The sequence below is a fragment of the Pan troglodytes genome, chromosome 23 (genome assembly GCF_028858775.2).
Source record: "Pan troglodytes isolate AG18354 chromosome 23, NHGRI_mPanTro3-v2.0_pri, whole genome shotgun sequence".
NCBI lineage: Eukaryota > Metazoa > Chordata > Mammalia > Primates > Hominidae > Pan > Pan troglodytes.
In genome coordinates, this window is record NC_086016.1 from 39,077,355 (window position 1) to 39,091,202 (window position 13,848).

A 13,848-nucleotide genomic window follows, 5' to 3' on the forward strand; every position below is an offset into this window, starting at 1 on the left:
TAACGCTGCAGGGCATGTCTGTAGGTTTGCCAGCTGGGTCTGTCCCCCCAAAACTGTGCGGTGGCCGCCAGGGACTCTGGTCAGTGAACGTAGAAAGGGGAGAGACCCTGTTTCTGAGAGCAGTAGCAGGAAGAGCAGGGGCTCTGGAGGCAGCCAGCCCTGGGTTCTAATCTCTGCTCCAGTCCTCTCTGGCTGTGTGACTTACAGCAACATGTCTCTGAGCCTTGGTTTCTCCATCCATAAAATAGGGCCACAGCATCCGCCCATAGGGCTGTTGGGTGGATTATATGAAGTCAAGTTCCCCTAAAATCCAGCCTGGATGTGGAAAGTGCTAGTAATTAAGAGCCTTCCACCCTTGCAGCCCAAGGAGCAGCAGGTGGAGCTTGCACGTGGGCAGTGGCGTCCCAGACCTGCCCCTTTGCCCCACACATAACGCCCTTCCAGAAGGAAGGGAAGAGCTAGGAGGGGAGGGGCAGGGGCCTACGGGCCGCATTAAATGGTGGTTTTCTACCGTAAAATTCAGCCCAATTTGAATCCCAGCACTAGAGGGCTTATGAGGTGGAGCCCCGGGACCCCCAGCCCCGCCCTTCTCCAGGCCAGGTGTTACGGCGCATATCCGCACGGTCTCCCTCCGCCTCCCGCCACAAGTCCCCGCTGCTCACCGCCCTCGCGCAAGGCGCCCCAGCCCGTAATCCAGCAGTGCAGGCCGGGCTCGAAGAAGTGGGAGCGCGCGGGCAGGCAGACGGGGCGCACGGCGGCCGAGCGCACCACCGGGTGGTCGAGCTGCAGCAGCGCCACGTCGTAGTCATGGCTGTCCTCTTCGTGGTACGGGTGCAGGAGCAGGCGGCTCACCTTGAAGGACACCTCTCCAGGCCAGCGCGAGTTCTGCCACACTTTGCCCAGGAACACGGTCCACAGCACCGTGGAGGCCATGCTGGGGTGGGGTGGGGTGGGGTGGGGTGAGGTGGGAGGAAGCTGCCTCTCCCCATCCAGGGACCCTCAAGATAGCCAGATCCCCGCCCGGGACAGTGCCCTCCACACCCAGCCCTCCCTTCCCTCCCTGAAGGTCGCCTAGCTGGTGGTACAGCGTTCAGCCTTCACCCACTCGGCCTGCCTGGGTTCCACGCCCCAGCTTCATCCCTCCCTAGACATGGGTGTGCCTCTCTAAGCCTCTGCCACCTCATCTGCAAATGGGAATGGCATTTTCTACTCGAATGTTCTTGAGAGAATCCAATAAGACCGTGTATCTAAAAAATGTAGCACAGTGCCAGGCCCCCGACACAGATTTCTTTTTTCCTGTGCGCTTTACAGACCCAGGCTGCTCTGAATTCCCTGAGGCTGGTGGGTCCTAGTGGGGAGCGGGTGGGAGTTGAGCGTGGAGGAATTGGACTGCGGCAGTCAGCTGCCTGGGTGGCAGATGGGCAGCCTTCGGGTCTCTACCCTCTACCTGAGGGCAGTGGGGAGCCTGAGATGGGGTTAAAGAGAGCTAGGTGGTCAGAGCGCCCTGCGTCCCAGAGAGGATACAAAAGGGGATCCCTGTGCAGGGCCTGGGGGCGGGATCTGGAGCCCAGATCTGTCTGGGGGTGGATTGGGGGAGGTTTCAGCCCACCAAGCAGATGGGAAAGATGGCCATGAGGCCTGATGAGATGTCCCCTGGGGGCTCCCCAGCCCCACCTGCTTCCTCGTGTCACACCTCGGGGAGTGTCATAGCTTATGACCAGGTTGGGCAGTTCTGTCCTTTGCTGCATCCCCAGCGTCTAGCACAGCCCCTGGCACATAGTAGGAGCACAAGTGTTGCTGAATGAGTGAATGAGATGAATGAATGAATTACTGGCCCAACTTAAAGCAAGATACCAAAAGTAGATGGCAGAGAGGTGGAACAATGTGTCCGGGGACCCAGAAGGTCCTGGTGGAGCCAGGACTAGAACTCACGTCACAGTAGCCTGTCTGGGGGGTCCACCACCCTTCCCTCTATCTGCAAAAAGCTCAGACACAGTGCACCTCCCACCAGGCCTTCCCTGCCCTTGTCTCTTACTGCCTAGGCCCCCACACCCTCCCGCTCACCTGTCCTCCTGGAAGCAGTGGGCAGCTGTTATCACCCAGCGGTCAGCGATGAGGGCCCCCCCACAGATGTGTCGACCCCGAACCTGGAGGCTGGCCTGCCATGGCCACTCACCCTCGGAGGACACAGCTCCACCAACAATGCGGCTGGAGGGGCCCTGGAGGCCACAGTCTGGGGATGGGGGCAGGTGGTGGGGTGGACAGAGGAGTAGGGGAAGGGGAGAAGCAGACAGAGAGGAAGGGCAAAGGAAAGAGATGGAGAGACAGAGAACAGGAGAATGATGGAGGGGGAGAGACCATCAGGACCCAGGCAAGGGGGCAGAGGATGGGATAGAGAGAGACCAGGGGACAACAGTGAGATTTCCCTCCAGCTTCCTGCTGTGGGCACCCCCTCCCTCCCAAGCTCCAGGGCCCCGGCAGCCGGGCAGGGCTCACCACAGTGCTCACCACAGTGCTCCTCATCCGAGCCGTCCCTGCAGTCGGGCCGCCCATCACATTGCGGGTTGGGCTTCTTCACGCAGCTCCGGTCCTCACACTGGAAGGTGAATGTCCCACATGGCACCCCTGGGACAGAAGGGATGGGGACAGGGCACAGAAGGTGGGTCTCTGAGCCCCAAGGAAACCTTCCAAAGTGGGGTGCAGGAACGATGGAGCCAGAAGAGCCAGGAGGTGACTAGAGAGTCTTTTCCTGAGTCTCCTTTAGGGTCTCCTAAAAGCAGGCCATGTCCCCCCGCCCCCACAGCCCCTCCACTCAGACTGGCCTATTGAGCACAAAGTGGTGTCTCCATTCTCAGACTGGAGATCCTGACCACAAGATCATGCCTCCCCCTCCAGTGTGGAACTTCAAGGCAGAACTGTGCCTCCACTTTTAGACCAGGGTCCCCACCTAGCCTGGCAATCTCCCAGGCTCTGGCCCTGCCCGGTTGTCCACCTTTTCCTCCCTGCTCTTCACTGTAAAGAACTTTCCACTCCACCCCTTGGTCTTTGCTCTCTCCTTTCCTCCTGCCTATTTAAGTTTTAGCTCTCACCAAGGGCCAAACGCCTACCTCCTCCAGGAAGCTTTTCATGTCTGACCTCCTCCCTGCCCTCCAATCTTCCTACAAGGCAGGAGAGTCACCCATCATATCCTCCTACTAACAGATGAGGCTTGGAAGGCAGGGCCTGCATCTCTGCTGTTTTATTCTCACTTCCTTACTGCACCTTGCCTATCACTGGGTAGCCTGCAAGTGTTGGTCAGTTGGTCAGTTGGATGGGTAGATGGATGGATGGATAAATAGACCCAGACAGAAGACTGAGAAGACAAGCCAATGGGTGGAGTGGTGGTCCATTAGGGAGACTGACAGACAGCTAGAAGGTTGGATAAACGCGTGGATGTAAGGACCAGTGGACAGACGGGGCTAGGGAGATCAGTGGATGGGTGGATGGATGGGTAGATGGATGGATGGATGATGGATGGGTGGATGATGGGTGGATGATGGATGGATGATGGATGGATGATGGATGGATGGATGATGGATGGGTGCATGGATGGATGGATGGCTGATGGATGAATGGATGGATGGTGGATGGATGGATGATGGATGGTTGGATGATGGATGGATGGATGATGGATGAATGGATGGATGATGGATGGATGATGGATGGATGGATGATGGATGAATGGATGGATGATGGATGAACGGATGATGGATGGATGGATGATGGATGGATGGATGGATGGATGATGGATGGATGGATGGATGGATGATGGATGGGTGCATGGATGGATGGATGATGGATGGATGGATGATGGATGGATGGATGGGTGATGGATGATGGATGGATAGACGATGGACAGATGGATGATGGATGAATGGATGATGGATGAATGGATGGATGATGGATGGATGGATGATGGACGGATGGATGATGGATGGATGGATAGATGGATGATGGATGGATGGATGGATGGATGATGGACGGATGGATGATGGATGGATGATGGATGGATGGATGGATGGATGATGGATGGATGGATGGATGGGTGATGGACGGATGGATGATGGATGGATGGATGATGGATGGATGGATGGATGGATGGATGGATGATGGACGGACAGATGATGGATGGATGGATGATGGACGGACAGATGATGGATGGATGGATGAAGGATGGATGGATGGATAGATGGATGATGGATGGATGGATGATGCATGGATGATGGATGGATGAATGGATGGATAGATGGATGATGGATGGATGGATGATGGACGGATGATCGATGGGTGGATGATGGATGGGTGGATGGATGATGGATGGATAGATGGATGATGGATGGATGATGGATGGATGGATGGATGATGGATGGATGGATGATGGGTGGATGGATGGATAGATGGATGATGGATGGATGGATGATGGACGGATGGATGATGGATGGGTGGATGGGTGGGTGGGTGGATGGATGATGGATGGATGGATGGATGGATGGATGGATGGATGGATGGATGGAACAGTGGCCATACAGACCGGTAGTCAGCCAAACCAATAAATGGGTAGATTGACAGTTTGATGATAGGGAGATTGATGGTTGCACAGGTCAGTAGATGCATAGATAAATGGGTAGCTGTATGAATCAATGGACAGACGGTGATAGGAGACCAGAAGATGGATGGATGGATGGATGGATGGACAGACATACAGATGTAAATATAGAGGGGTTGGTGGGTGTTGAGAGGAGAAGCTAGAAACCTTTGCTGAAGCATGTAGCAGGCCTAGACTGCCTTTGGTGTCCCTCCAGACACTCGGCCAGGCCCTGCCCTACCTTCCTGGCACTGCTCCTCATCGCTGCCGTTGAGACAATCAGGCTGCCCATCACAGACCTTGAGCAGTGAGATGCATGTGCTGTCCTCTTTGCACTGGAATGTGGCTCTGCAAACTGTGTGGGGACACAGAGAGGGGAGAGGTGGGAGGAAGCCAGAGGAGCCAGACGGGGCTTGGCGATGCCTGTAGAAGGTGTGCTGTATTGCACGTTACCAATCACAAATCTCTTTCTCTGCTACTTTATTTTTATGTCTCGCTCTTGTCACGAAGGCTGGAGTGCAATGGCATGATCTCACTGCAACCTCCCAGGTCCAAGCGATTCTCCTGCCTCAGACTCCCGAGTAGCTGAGATTAATTACAGGCTCCTGCTACCACGCCCAGCTAATTATTGTATTTTTAGTAGAGATGGGGTTTCACCATGTTGGCCAGGCTGATCTTGAACTCCTGACCTCAGGTGATCCGCTCGACTAAGCCTCCCAAAGTGCTAGGATTACAGGCATGAGCCACTGCGCCCGGCCTCTTTCTCTGCTATTTTACACCCAAAGTTTCACAGCAACCCTGTGAGATACCCCATTTCACTGGTGGAAACAGATGAGGTGACTCGTCCAAGGTCACTTGGCTGAGCCAGAACTTGAAGCCAGATGTTCAGTTTCCGAATATGAGGTACCTCCCCCAGCACCATGGCAGGATCATCCCCCCGCCATGAACATCTCGCTTCCCTCTTCCCACATATTTAAACCTTTGACAGGGCAGAGGAGGGGGACATCTCCCTCACCCATTCTGTTCCTTCCTGGAAGGCTGGCTGGGACAGGGGCTGGGGGTGATGGCCCTGAGCTGGAAGTCAGGAGACCTGGCTCCCCACTTCTCCCTGCCACTGTCCCACGAGGTGGTCTCGGGGAGGCTGCATTGCTGGTCTGTCTCATTTTGCCACCCCGGCACAGTGAGAGAACCCCACTTCCTGGGTGCTCATAATGGAAGCTGCATGTAGAAGTGGGGTCTCCACTCAGCTCAGAGCAGGAAAGGTGAGGAAGGAGAAGGGATGGGCAGGGAGAGGAGGGATGCGCGAGCGGGTTACTCACCGCAGTTTCTCTCATCCAGGCCGTTGGGGCAGTCCTTGACCCCATCACAGGCAGGGACACAGAGTCCATTCACAGAACAGAGGAACTCTCCAGGGCAGGCTGCAAAACCACAGGGGACCGTGGAGGCAGGCAGGGTGCCATTAGGCCATGCGTAGCCGCGAAGGCGCACAAAGACACGCGTGCACCTGTTCACTCACACGCGCATGGACAGGCACCCACAGACGTGGTCCTGGGCACCTGTGTACACAGTCCAAGCAGACATACATATCCAGACACACACACAGAATACACAACACACACGTGGATATGTATGAGTGTGTATTCCTGCAAACCCTTGTGGCTGCCTTGCACACGTGGGCACACAAAGCTGCATAAATTTGTGCAAGCACACACACACACACACTCTCTCTCTCTCTCCTTTTGTTCAGCCTCATAAGCAGCTGCCCACAGCCCCCTTGGTGGTTCCAGGGATGGCTAAGAGGCAGCGAGTTGCTGCAGGGGGTTCCCCCAGCTGCCCATACTCACGGTCCGACTGGTTGTACAAGCCATAGTGCACCCGCACACCGGGCCCAGTGAGGGAGATCTGGGAGGTGAAGTTGATGGTGATCCCGGCCGTGGCCACCACGGGGATCCTCTCGGCGTAGGGCTGCAGGATGCGCAAGCCACACAGCCTGGGGGGAATCAGAGATGACTCAGGGCTGCACTGGCTGGTCTCCTGGGTCCCGTGCACAGACAGAGCAAGGACAGGCAGCCAGAGGGGCAGGGGGAGCTGCACGCTCGCTGTGCCTCCTCTGCCCTAATTTCTCCCTTAGATGAGTGCTCACCCCCAGAGTCATATTCTAGAAAGTAGCCTGGCTATGTCACTGCCCTGCTCAAAAATCTTCAATGGCTCCCCATTGCCTGCCAGATAAAACTCAATTCTAGTCACAGTCACCTGTGAACTGTGAGGTTCTAGCAAGTCAGGGTCCTTCTTTGAGCCTCACCTTCCTCCCTTATAAAACAAGAAAAATTGGCTGGGCGCAGTGGCTCACACCTATAATCCCAGCACTTTGGGAGGCTGAGGTGGGTGGATCACCTGAGGTCGGGAGTTCGAGACCAGCCTGACCAACATGGAGAAACCCCGTTGCTACTAAAAATACAAAATTAGCCAGGCATGGTGGCACATGCTTGTAATCCCAGCTACTCAGGAGGCTGAAGCAGGAGAATCGCTTGAACCCAGGAGGCAGAGGTTGCGGTGAGCCGAGATCGTGCCATTGCACTCCAGCCTGGGCAATAAGAACGAAAGTACATCAAAAAAAGAAAGAAAGAGACAGAAGGAAGGAAGGAAGGAAGGAGGGAAAGAAGGAAGGGAGGGAGGGAAAAAGAAAGAAAGAGAAAGAAAGAAAGAAAAGAAAGAAGAAAGAGAAAGAAAGGGAGGGAGGGAGGGAAAGAAAAAAGAAAAGAAAAGAAAGAAAGAGAAAGAAAGAAAGGAAAAATTATTTCTGTTGACCTTGAATCTGACAAAAGCCTTCAATGTGTCAGTTGAGGCAAAAGCCCTTGACTGCCCCACTGTCCACAGATGTCCACGGTCATTTGCCTTGAGCTTGGTGTGGGACGAGGGGGCAGCAGTGCTCCCCATTTAGGCACCAACCCTCCTGCCTCCCTGTGACACTGTGGGCTTGAGGGAAGGACCAGTCCTTCTCCCATGACCAGTAGCTTAGTGCTGATGGGCAGCACCTTCTCTGTGCATGGCCACACGGGGTGGGACCACCCCCAGCTGTGGGAGCACCCTCACATCCCTGCTGGACAACACCGCCCCTGCACCCCTGCCACACCACCACCAAGAAGATACCGTTGTTCAAACAGAGCAGGTGGGGGAATCTCCAGAGAGGCTGAGTCTTTCTCTCCTACCAGAGAACAGGTAGGAGCCCTCCCATCTCCAGGGCACGGGCCCAGGGGTTCCTCCTGCAGAGAGTCCGGTGCACCTCACCCCACAGAGCAAGTGGGCAGCGGCATGACTTCACAGAGTGGGTGCAGCCACTCCCCCAGGACAGTGGGACCCTCCCTCCACAGCAGCCGGGGGTTCCTTTTCATCCCAGGTGGGACACCCTTGCAGAACAGATGGGGACAGCTTCATCAGCTCATAGAAATGCCCTCCACAGAGCAAATCAGAGTGCTTTGCAGATGGGGGAAACACACTCAGGGCGCAGGTTGAAAATCTGCAGGGAGAGCTGAAAATGCCCCTGGCAGAGAAAGCAGATGGAAATCCAGAGAGCATCAGGAATGCCCCTGAAGGCCAGTGGGGACATCCCACAGCAAATCCAACACCTTGCGGAGCCGGCCATGATTCCCAAGGGCCAGGCACTTCCCCAGAACTTCTAGAATGTGGTAAGCACTTAACCGTTCAATAAGTTAATCAATTCCTTAGCCACCGAACAGCTGAAGATGAGCTTTGAGGCTGTTTTAACATCTCCAGGTGTGTGGCTGGGGCTGAGCCTCATTGGCTATGGCATCACAAGGCCTCGTTGCACGGGGATTCTGAGGTTCAAGCAGCACCTCCACCTAGGGAGGGAGGAATTGCTCTCATCCCATTTTACAGATGAGGCTCAAGAGTGCAGGAGCCAAGGTAGAGCCAGAATCTTGCCTCAGGACCCAGAAGAGCTCACCTAGCTTGCTTAAGGGGAGGGCTCCGAATTCCCACCGCAACAGGAGCTCTGAGGTCTGAGCCCCTTACATGCCCCATGTCCTCCACACGCCTGGCCTAGACTCTGGCACCCCCCTAAGTCTATCTGGCCACAGTGACCACGATCTTACCCTTACACCAACCAGCAGTTCTCAAAGCACAGTCAGGGGACCCCTGGGGGTCCAAAAGTCATTTTTATAGTAACACTCAGATGTCATTTGCCTTTTTTGCCCTCATTCTCTCGTAAGGTGACAGGCGAGTTTTCCAGAGACTGATGTGTGACATCGGGACTGATTGAACTCGGAGGCAGATTCGAAGGTCCCGCCTGTGGTCTGTGAAGCCAGTTGTTAAAGAAATGTACAAAAATGTAAAATGACAGCACTCTTGTCACTAAATGTTTTTACTTTTGGAGGATGCAACTAATTTTCATAGAATGTTATTTATATTCAAATGTGTAATGGGCTTATAATTATATTAAAAGAATTAATAAACATTTTAAAATTTTGTTTCAATTTCTAATGCTGCAAGTATAGATCTATAACCTGTATAAGCAAAAACTCTTTAGGGTACTCAGTCATTTTGCGGAGAGTGACTGGGTCCTGAGGCAGAACAGGTTGGGAGCCGCCACCCCCCACCATGGTTCCCCCAGCCCAGCAGGGCCGGTGGGGGACGAGGCACCACCAGGGGGCGCCCCTGAGCAAGCCTGGCCCTCTTGCCCTCGTAAAACCCAGGAAACGCAGGTTTTGATGTCTGTTTGTCTATAAAGTTATCATGGATTGTTTTCCTCACAGAAGGACCTCAGGAAGTAGACAGGGGAGCCAGGGGTTGGGAAGGACTAGTGCGGGGAATGAGGAGTCAAGCGCATCCCATGGGCCTTGGGATGTCCCTCCCACAGTCACAGGGAGATTGTGGAGAGACAGAGAAGGAACCCAAGCCAGGGTTGGAGGGGAGTGGAACGTTTCACCCTAGAAGCAACTGCGTTGAGGACCTGTAGTGTCACCCAAGCCTTGGGCAGGGGCTGTAAGGCAAAAACACCTGTGCCTGCTAAAGGAAGTTCTCTCAACCTCCAGGGAGAGTCCTAGAACCAGTCTGTAGCTGGCAGCAACCTTTCCCCAGGGCCTCACCGTGTACCCGGGAACCTGTCTGTCTGGGCGGTGTTTGGTTCTCACTCTGGAGGCCTGGAGCACGGGTAGAGGTGGTGGAATCCCTGGAACAAGCGTCTGCTTAGAAAGCGCCAGAGAGGAATTCAAGGCAGCGGCTGAAATCTAGTGGCCCAAGCGGAGTCACTCAGCGTAAAGACAATCTGTTTATGCACCATGTAGAAATTACTTCATTAAGTCACGAGCTAATTTCACATAATAATCCAGATTCCTGCTCCTCTAGAAGGAGAAGAGGAAGAGGAAGAGGAAGGAGGAGGAGGAGGAGAAGAAAAGATGAAGAGGAAGAAAGGAGAAAGAGAATGAGGAGAAGGAGGAGGAGAAGAAGAAGGAGGAGGAGAAGGAAGAGAAGGAGAAGAAGAGGAGGAGGAAGGGAGAAGAAGGGAAAAGGAGAATAAGGAAGAAGAAAGAAGAAAGAGAAAGAAGAGGAAGAAGAAGAAGGAGAAGGAGAAGGAGAAAAGAAAGAAAGAAAGAAAGGCCCCGAAAACACCACTGGACTACCCTACCCCCCATCATAGACTCTAGCCCTGGCCTGGCCCCTTGGCCCATCTGAGTTTTCTGTTTCTGCTGCAGAACTCTCTGGGGGAGGGTGCACATTCTCTGGCTCTCCAGTGCCTCCCGTCCAACAAGTGCTCCCCTCTAGCCCCCTCCAAGAAGCACCAGAAGCCTGACTGCTGCGATGCCTGCCAGTTCATCTTGGCTACAAAGTACTGAGTGTCTGAAGGCACATTTTTGCACCGTGTGGCCTGCCTTGCTTCCTCACCTCTCTGGATATGGGGAATATTTCCTTCTTGCCTCATCCAGGAGGTAGACAGGGACCCTGTCAGGATGTACTGCCTGGAGGGATAGATGCATGGATGGGTGGATGGATGGAAGGGTGGGGAGAACACAAGAAGGAAGAAGGAAAGAAGGGTGCGTGGGTGGATGAATGCACACCCCCGTGCCCTTACCTACAGACAGGTTAAAGGGGAAGGAGGGTCACAGAAGGCAAGTGCTGAAGAGGGGAGGAGAGCAGCACCTGGCATTGCCAGAGCTCTAGACCTGGGGCTGCAGAGCTGAATTGGCAGCCTGGCTTTGCCCCAGGAACAAGCTGTGTGACCTTGGGTCACCCTCAGCAAGCTTTAGTTTTCACATTTGTAAAACAGGGGTGATCGTATCTCCCTTGTGGCATGGTTTAAGGCATGCATAGGAAATGACTTCTTTGAAGCACTTGCTGACGTCAGGCTGTGAGCTCATGGAGGAAGCAGCTTGCGCTCTCCTGCACGGCCAGCCCAGCTCAGGTCAGCCACACTGAAGTTCCTACTAAGTGTCTGTGGCTGCCGCCTGTGCTGGCCACTAGCGCTCCGGAGAACACAAGGGCCACCCCATAGCCAGGCCAGGCCGGGTCGGGGGTGGCTCCAGCTGGCCTAGGGAACCCATGGTTCTGCCTGTCCCCACTGGCTGGGAGTGAGTGGAAATGGTGGGGCGAATCACAAGAGAAGTGATGTCACAGGAGAGGAAGCTGGCAGGAGGCAGGTTCCCGGAAAGGGGGAAGCCTGTGCTTCGGTGGCAGCCCGTGAGAGTGGCTTCGGCGAAATGGAGCAGCCGTAGCCAGATCTCACGGGCCAAGTCCCTCTACCACTCCCAGGCCACTCAAGGGCCTGAGGCCTCAGCTGGGCTCAAGTGGGCACCGGGAGAAGCTAGGTAGAAAGCAGGCAGGTCAGGGGTGAAGGAGGCAACACAGTCTCAGAGGAGTCAGGTGAAGTGCCTAAGGATGCTTAGTCCATGGGGGGCCCACCAGGCCAGCCTTTCCTCATCACTACGCTGGCACTTGAGGGTTAAGATACCCTCTCCCCTGACCCGCCCTCTCCATCAATGGGCATTCTGGGCCCAAGGGCTGTACCTCCCCCTCCCTAAAGTGCCTTGTCTGAAAATCTGCTCTTCCCTAGACCTCTCATGTCTTTGCCACCCACACAAGCAGATTTCCAACAAATGCTCATTCTAAGAATTTCTCAGCATCTACATGGGATGATCACTATCGCCCATGATCATAACTAGAGGGCACAGTGGCCCAGTGCGGATGGTTCGCAGGTGCCACCTCTGCCTTCCCTTCCACATTCATTCACACAGGAGGAGTCTGCGGGGAGGGGACAAGAGTCTGCCCCTGGGGACCCTGGACCCTTAATGAAAGTCTGAGAAGAAAGGGCTGGGACTTCCCAGGCCGCTCTGGAACTGGTGGGACAGCCACAGAAACTGTCGATCCCCCCACCCAGATGCCAGTGGGTTGGCTGGGGATGCCTTGGCTGAGGGAGTCACCAGCTGGCATGGGCCGCTAGAGGCTCAGAGGGAAGAATCGCACACGTGGACCACACACACATGCACGTACATGTGCACAGACATGCATGGATGCACGCACACACACAGACATGCATCTGTGCACCCACGTGCACTCCAGATCAGGCTGCCTGGTCTTAACTCTGGCTCAAAGAGCTGGGTGACTTTGTGCAAATTACTTCGCCTCTCTGTGTCTTGGGTGTCTCACTGGTCTGTGAAGGCAGTACAGGCACCTGCTTCCTCGTTGGGTTGTTGAGGCTGAAAGAGCCAGCACCATAAACCCCTCAGCTTGTGCCTGCGCAGAGCGGAGTGACAGCCGGTGATCAACGCAGGTTTGTTGCGCTTGACCTAAGCCCGCGTGTGCAATGTTCTCCACGCATTGTCTCACTTAGTCTTCCCAGGGCGGGGGTCTCTTTCATGCCCATTTTTCAGATGAGTTACCTGAGGCTGGGAGATGTAAGTCCTCGCCCAGGTAGGAAGCAGAGGAGACAGGTGCTGAGCCCTGGCCTGTGTGGCTTCGACACTTAAGCGCTTTCCACCTCACCAGCCTGACTTGGAATGGCGTTTGGCCAGGAATTAATAAACCAACTTGTATGGGAGACAATAGCTTCCTGATGGGTAAGCAATCAAAGATTGGGGCCCTGGGCTGGCCTGAACCCCTTGTTTCACAGACAAGGAAGGGGGTGCATCTAGGGATCCATGCAAACCCTGATGCCAGCCCCTGCTGAGCACTTCCACCCCCGTGTGGCAAGGGAGGACTGAACAGAGAGAGGGGGAGCTGTGGGGGCACAGGGAGCTGTCAGGCCTCATCTTCACCACCCAGCCACCGCTTGGCTACACCCTGAAGCCCATCTCCACCACTGAAAGGCAGAAAAGACAGGGACAAGAGGCCAAGTCCTTAGCCCTCGCTGGTCCCAGTTTCCCCACCTGTACCATAGGTTGGGTGCTAGGACCAGTTCAGCCCACACATTCTATAGCTCGATGGTGCTCAGACTCTGGTGAGATCCCTCCACCCTGTTGGAAGCTGTTCTCGTGCCTCAAATTCACCATCGAGGCATCATTCCTTTGGATTAGGGAAAAGACTCTCACATCCGTGTTCCACACTCTCTCTGTCCACACCCAAAGGTAGCTCACGAAGTCCATGTCTCCCCAGTACCCAGACCCTTGCCCAACTGCATCAGGGAGGGAGGAGGGCCTTCCCACAGGAAGCATGGGGTGGAGCATCCTTTGGCCTGCTGTTTGTGGCTGTTGGGGGTATGGGAGAGACCCCATCTGTGGACCCATCTGCGTGCCACCTAATCCTGCTGAGCCTTGATTTCCTTCTCTGGGAAATGGGAACGGCGCCAATGACCACACAAGTTGTTGGGCCAATGCACTGAACGCCTGTCTTAGCACCTAACTCCAGGCCACCGAACCCCCCACAACCCCTGTATGCTGGGGCCCCGCCTCTGGCAAATGGAGTCGCCAAGGGGGTGAGGGATGAGACAGGGAGTGTCAGACCCAAGACTGTTCCTTCTCCTTTCTGGGCCTCCCTAAGACATAAAGTTCAGCTCTGGGGTAGGGAGGGAGGCAGGAAAACATGTTCTCATCATTCGCAGAACTGTGAATCATGGATCCATCTCAGGGTCACCCTGCGGGTTCCTGTGAGCGGGGGTGAAGCCAGCCATCCCCAGCCTAGGTGAGTAGCAAGGAGGCCTCAAGCGAGCTCCACGAGGGGTCAGGGCAGCCGTTCCCAGAGGTGCCCCCATCATGCTACAGAAGCCTTCTGCTCTC

General features: G+C 55.0%; 1 protein-coding gene across 2 annotated transcripts in view; it reads right to left on the reverse strand.

Annotated features, from left to right (window-relative positions):
• Nucleotides 1–13,848, reverse strand: part of TMPRSS6 (transmembrane serine protease 6) — a 44,102-nt gene that overhangs the window by 2,967 nt on the left and 27,287 nt on the right. For both annotated transcript variants that reach the window (XM_016939109.3, XM_016939110.3), the window contains exons 11-16: nucleotides 6,469–6,614; nucleotides 5,944–6,042; nucleotides 4,866–4,979; nucleotides 2,509–2,625; nucleotides 2,065–2,233; nucleotides 663–934 (exon numbers count right to left, since the gene is read on the reverse strand). In XM_016939109.3, the coding sequence (XP_016794598.1) occupies nucleotides 663–934; nucleotides 2,065–2,233; nucleotides 2,509–2,625; nucleotides 4,866–4,979; nucleotides 5,944–6,042; nucleotides 6,469–6,614 (917 nt within the window). The remainder of the gene's footprint in view (nucleotides 1–662; nucleotides 935–2,064; nucleotides 2,234–2,508; nucleotides 2,626–4,865; nucleotides 4,980–5,943; nucleotides 6,043–6,468; nucleotides 6,615–13,848) is intronic.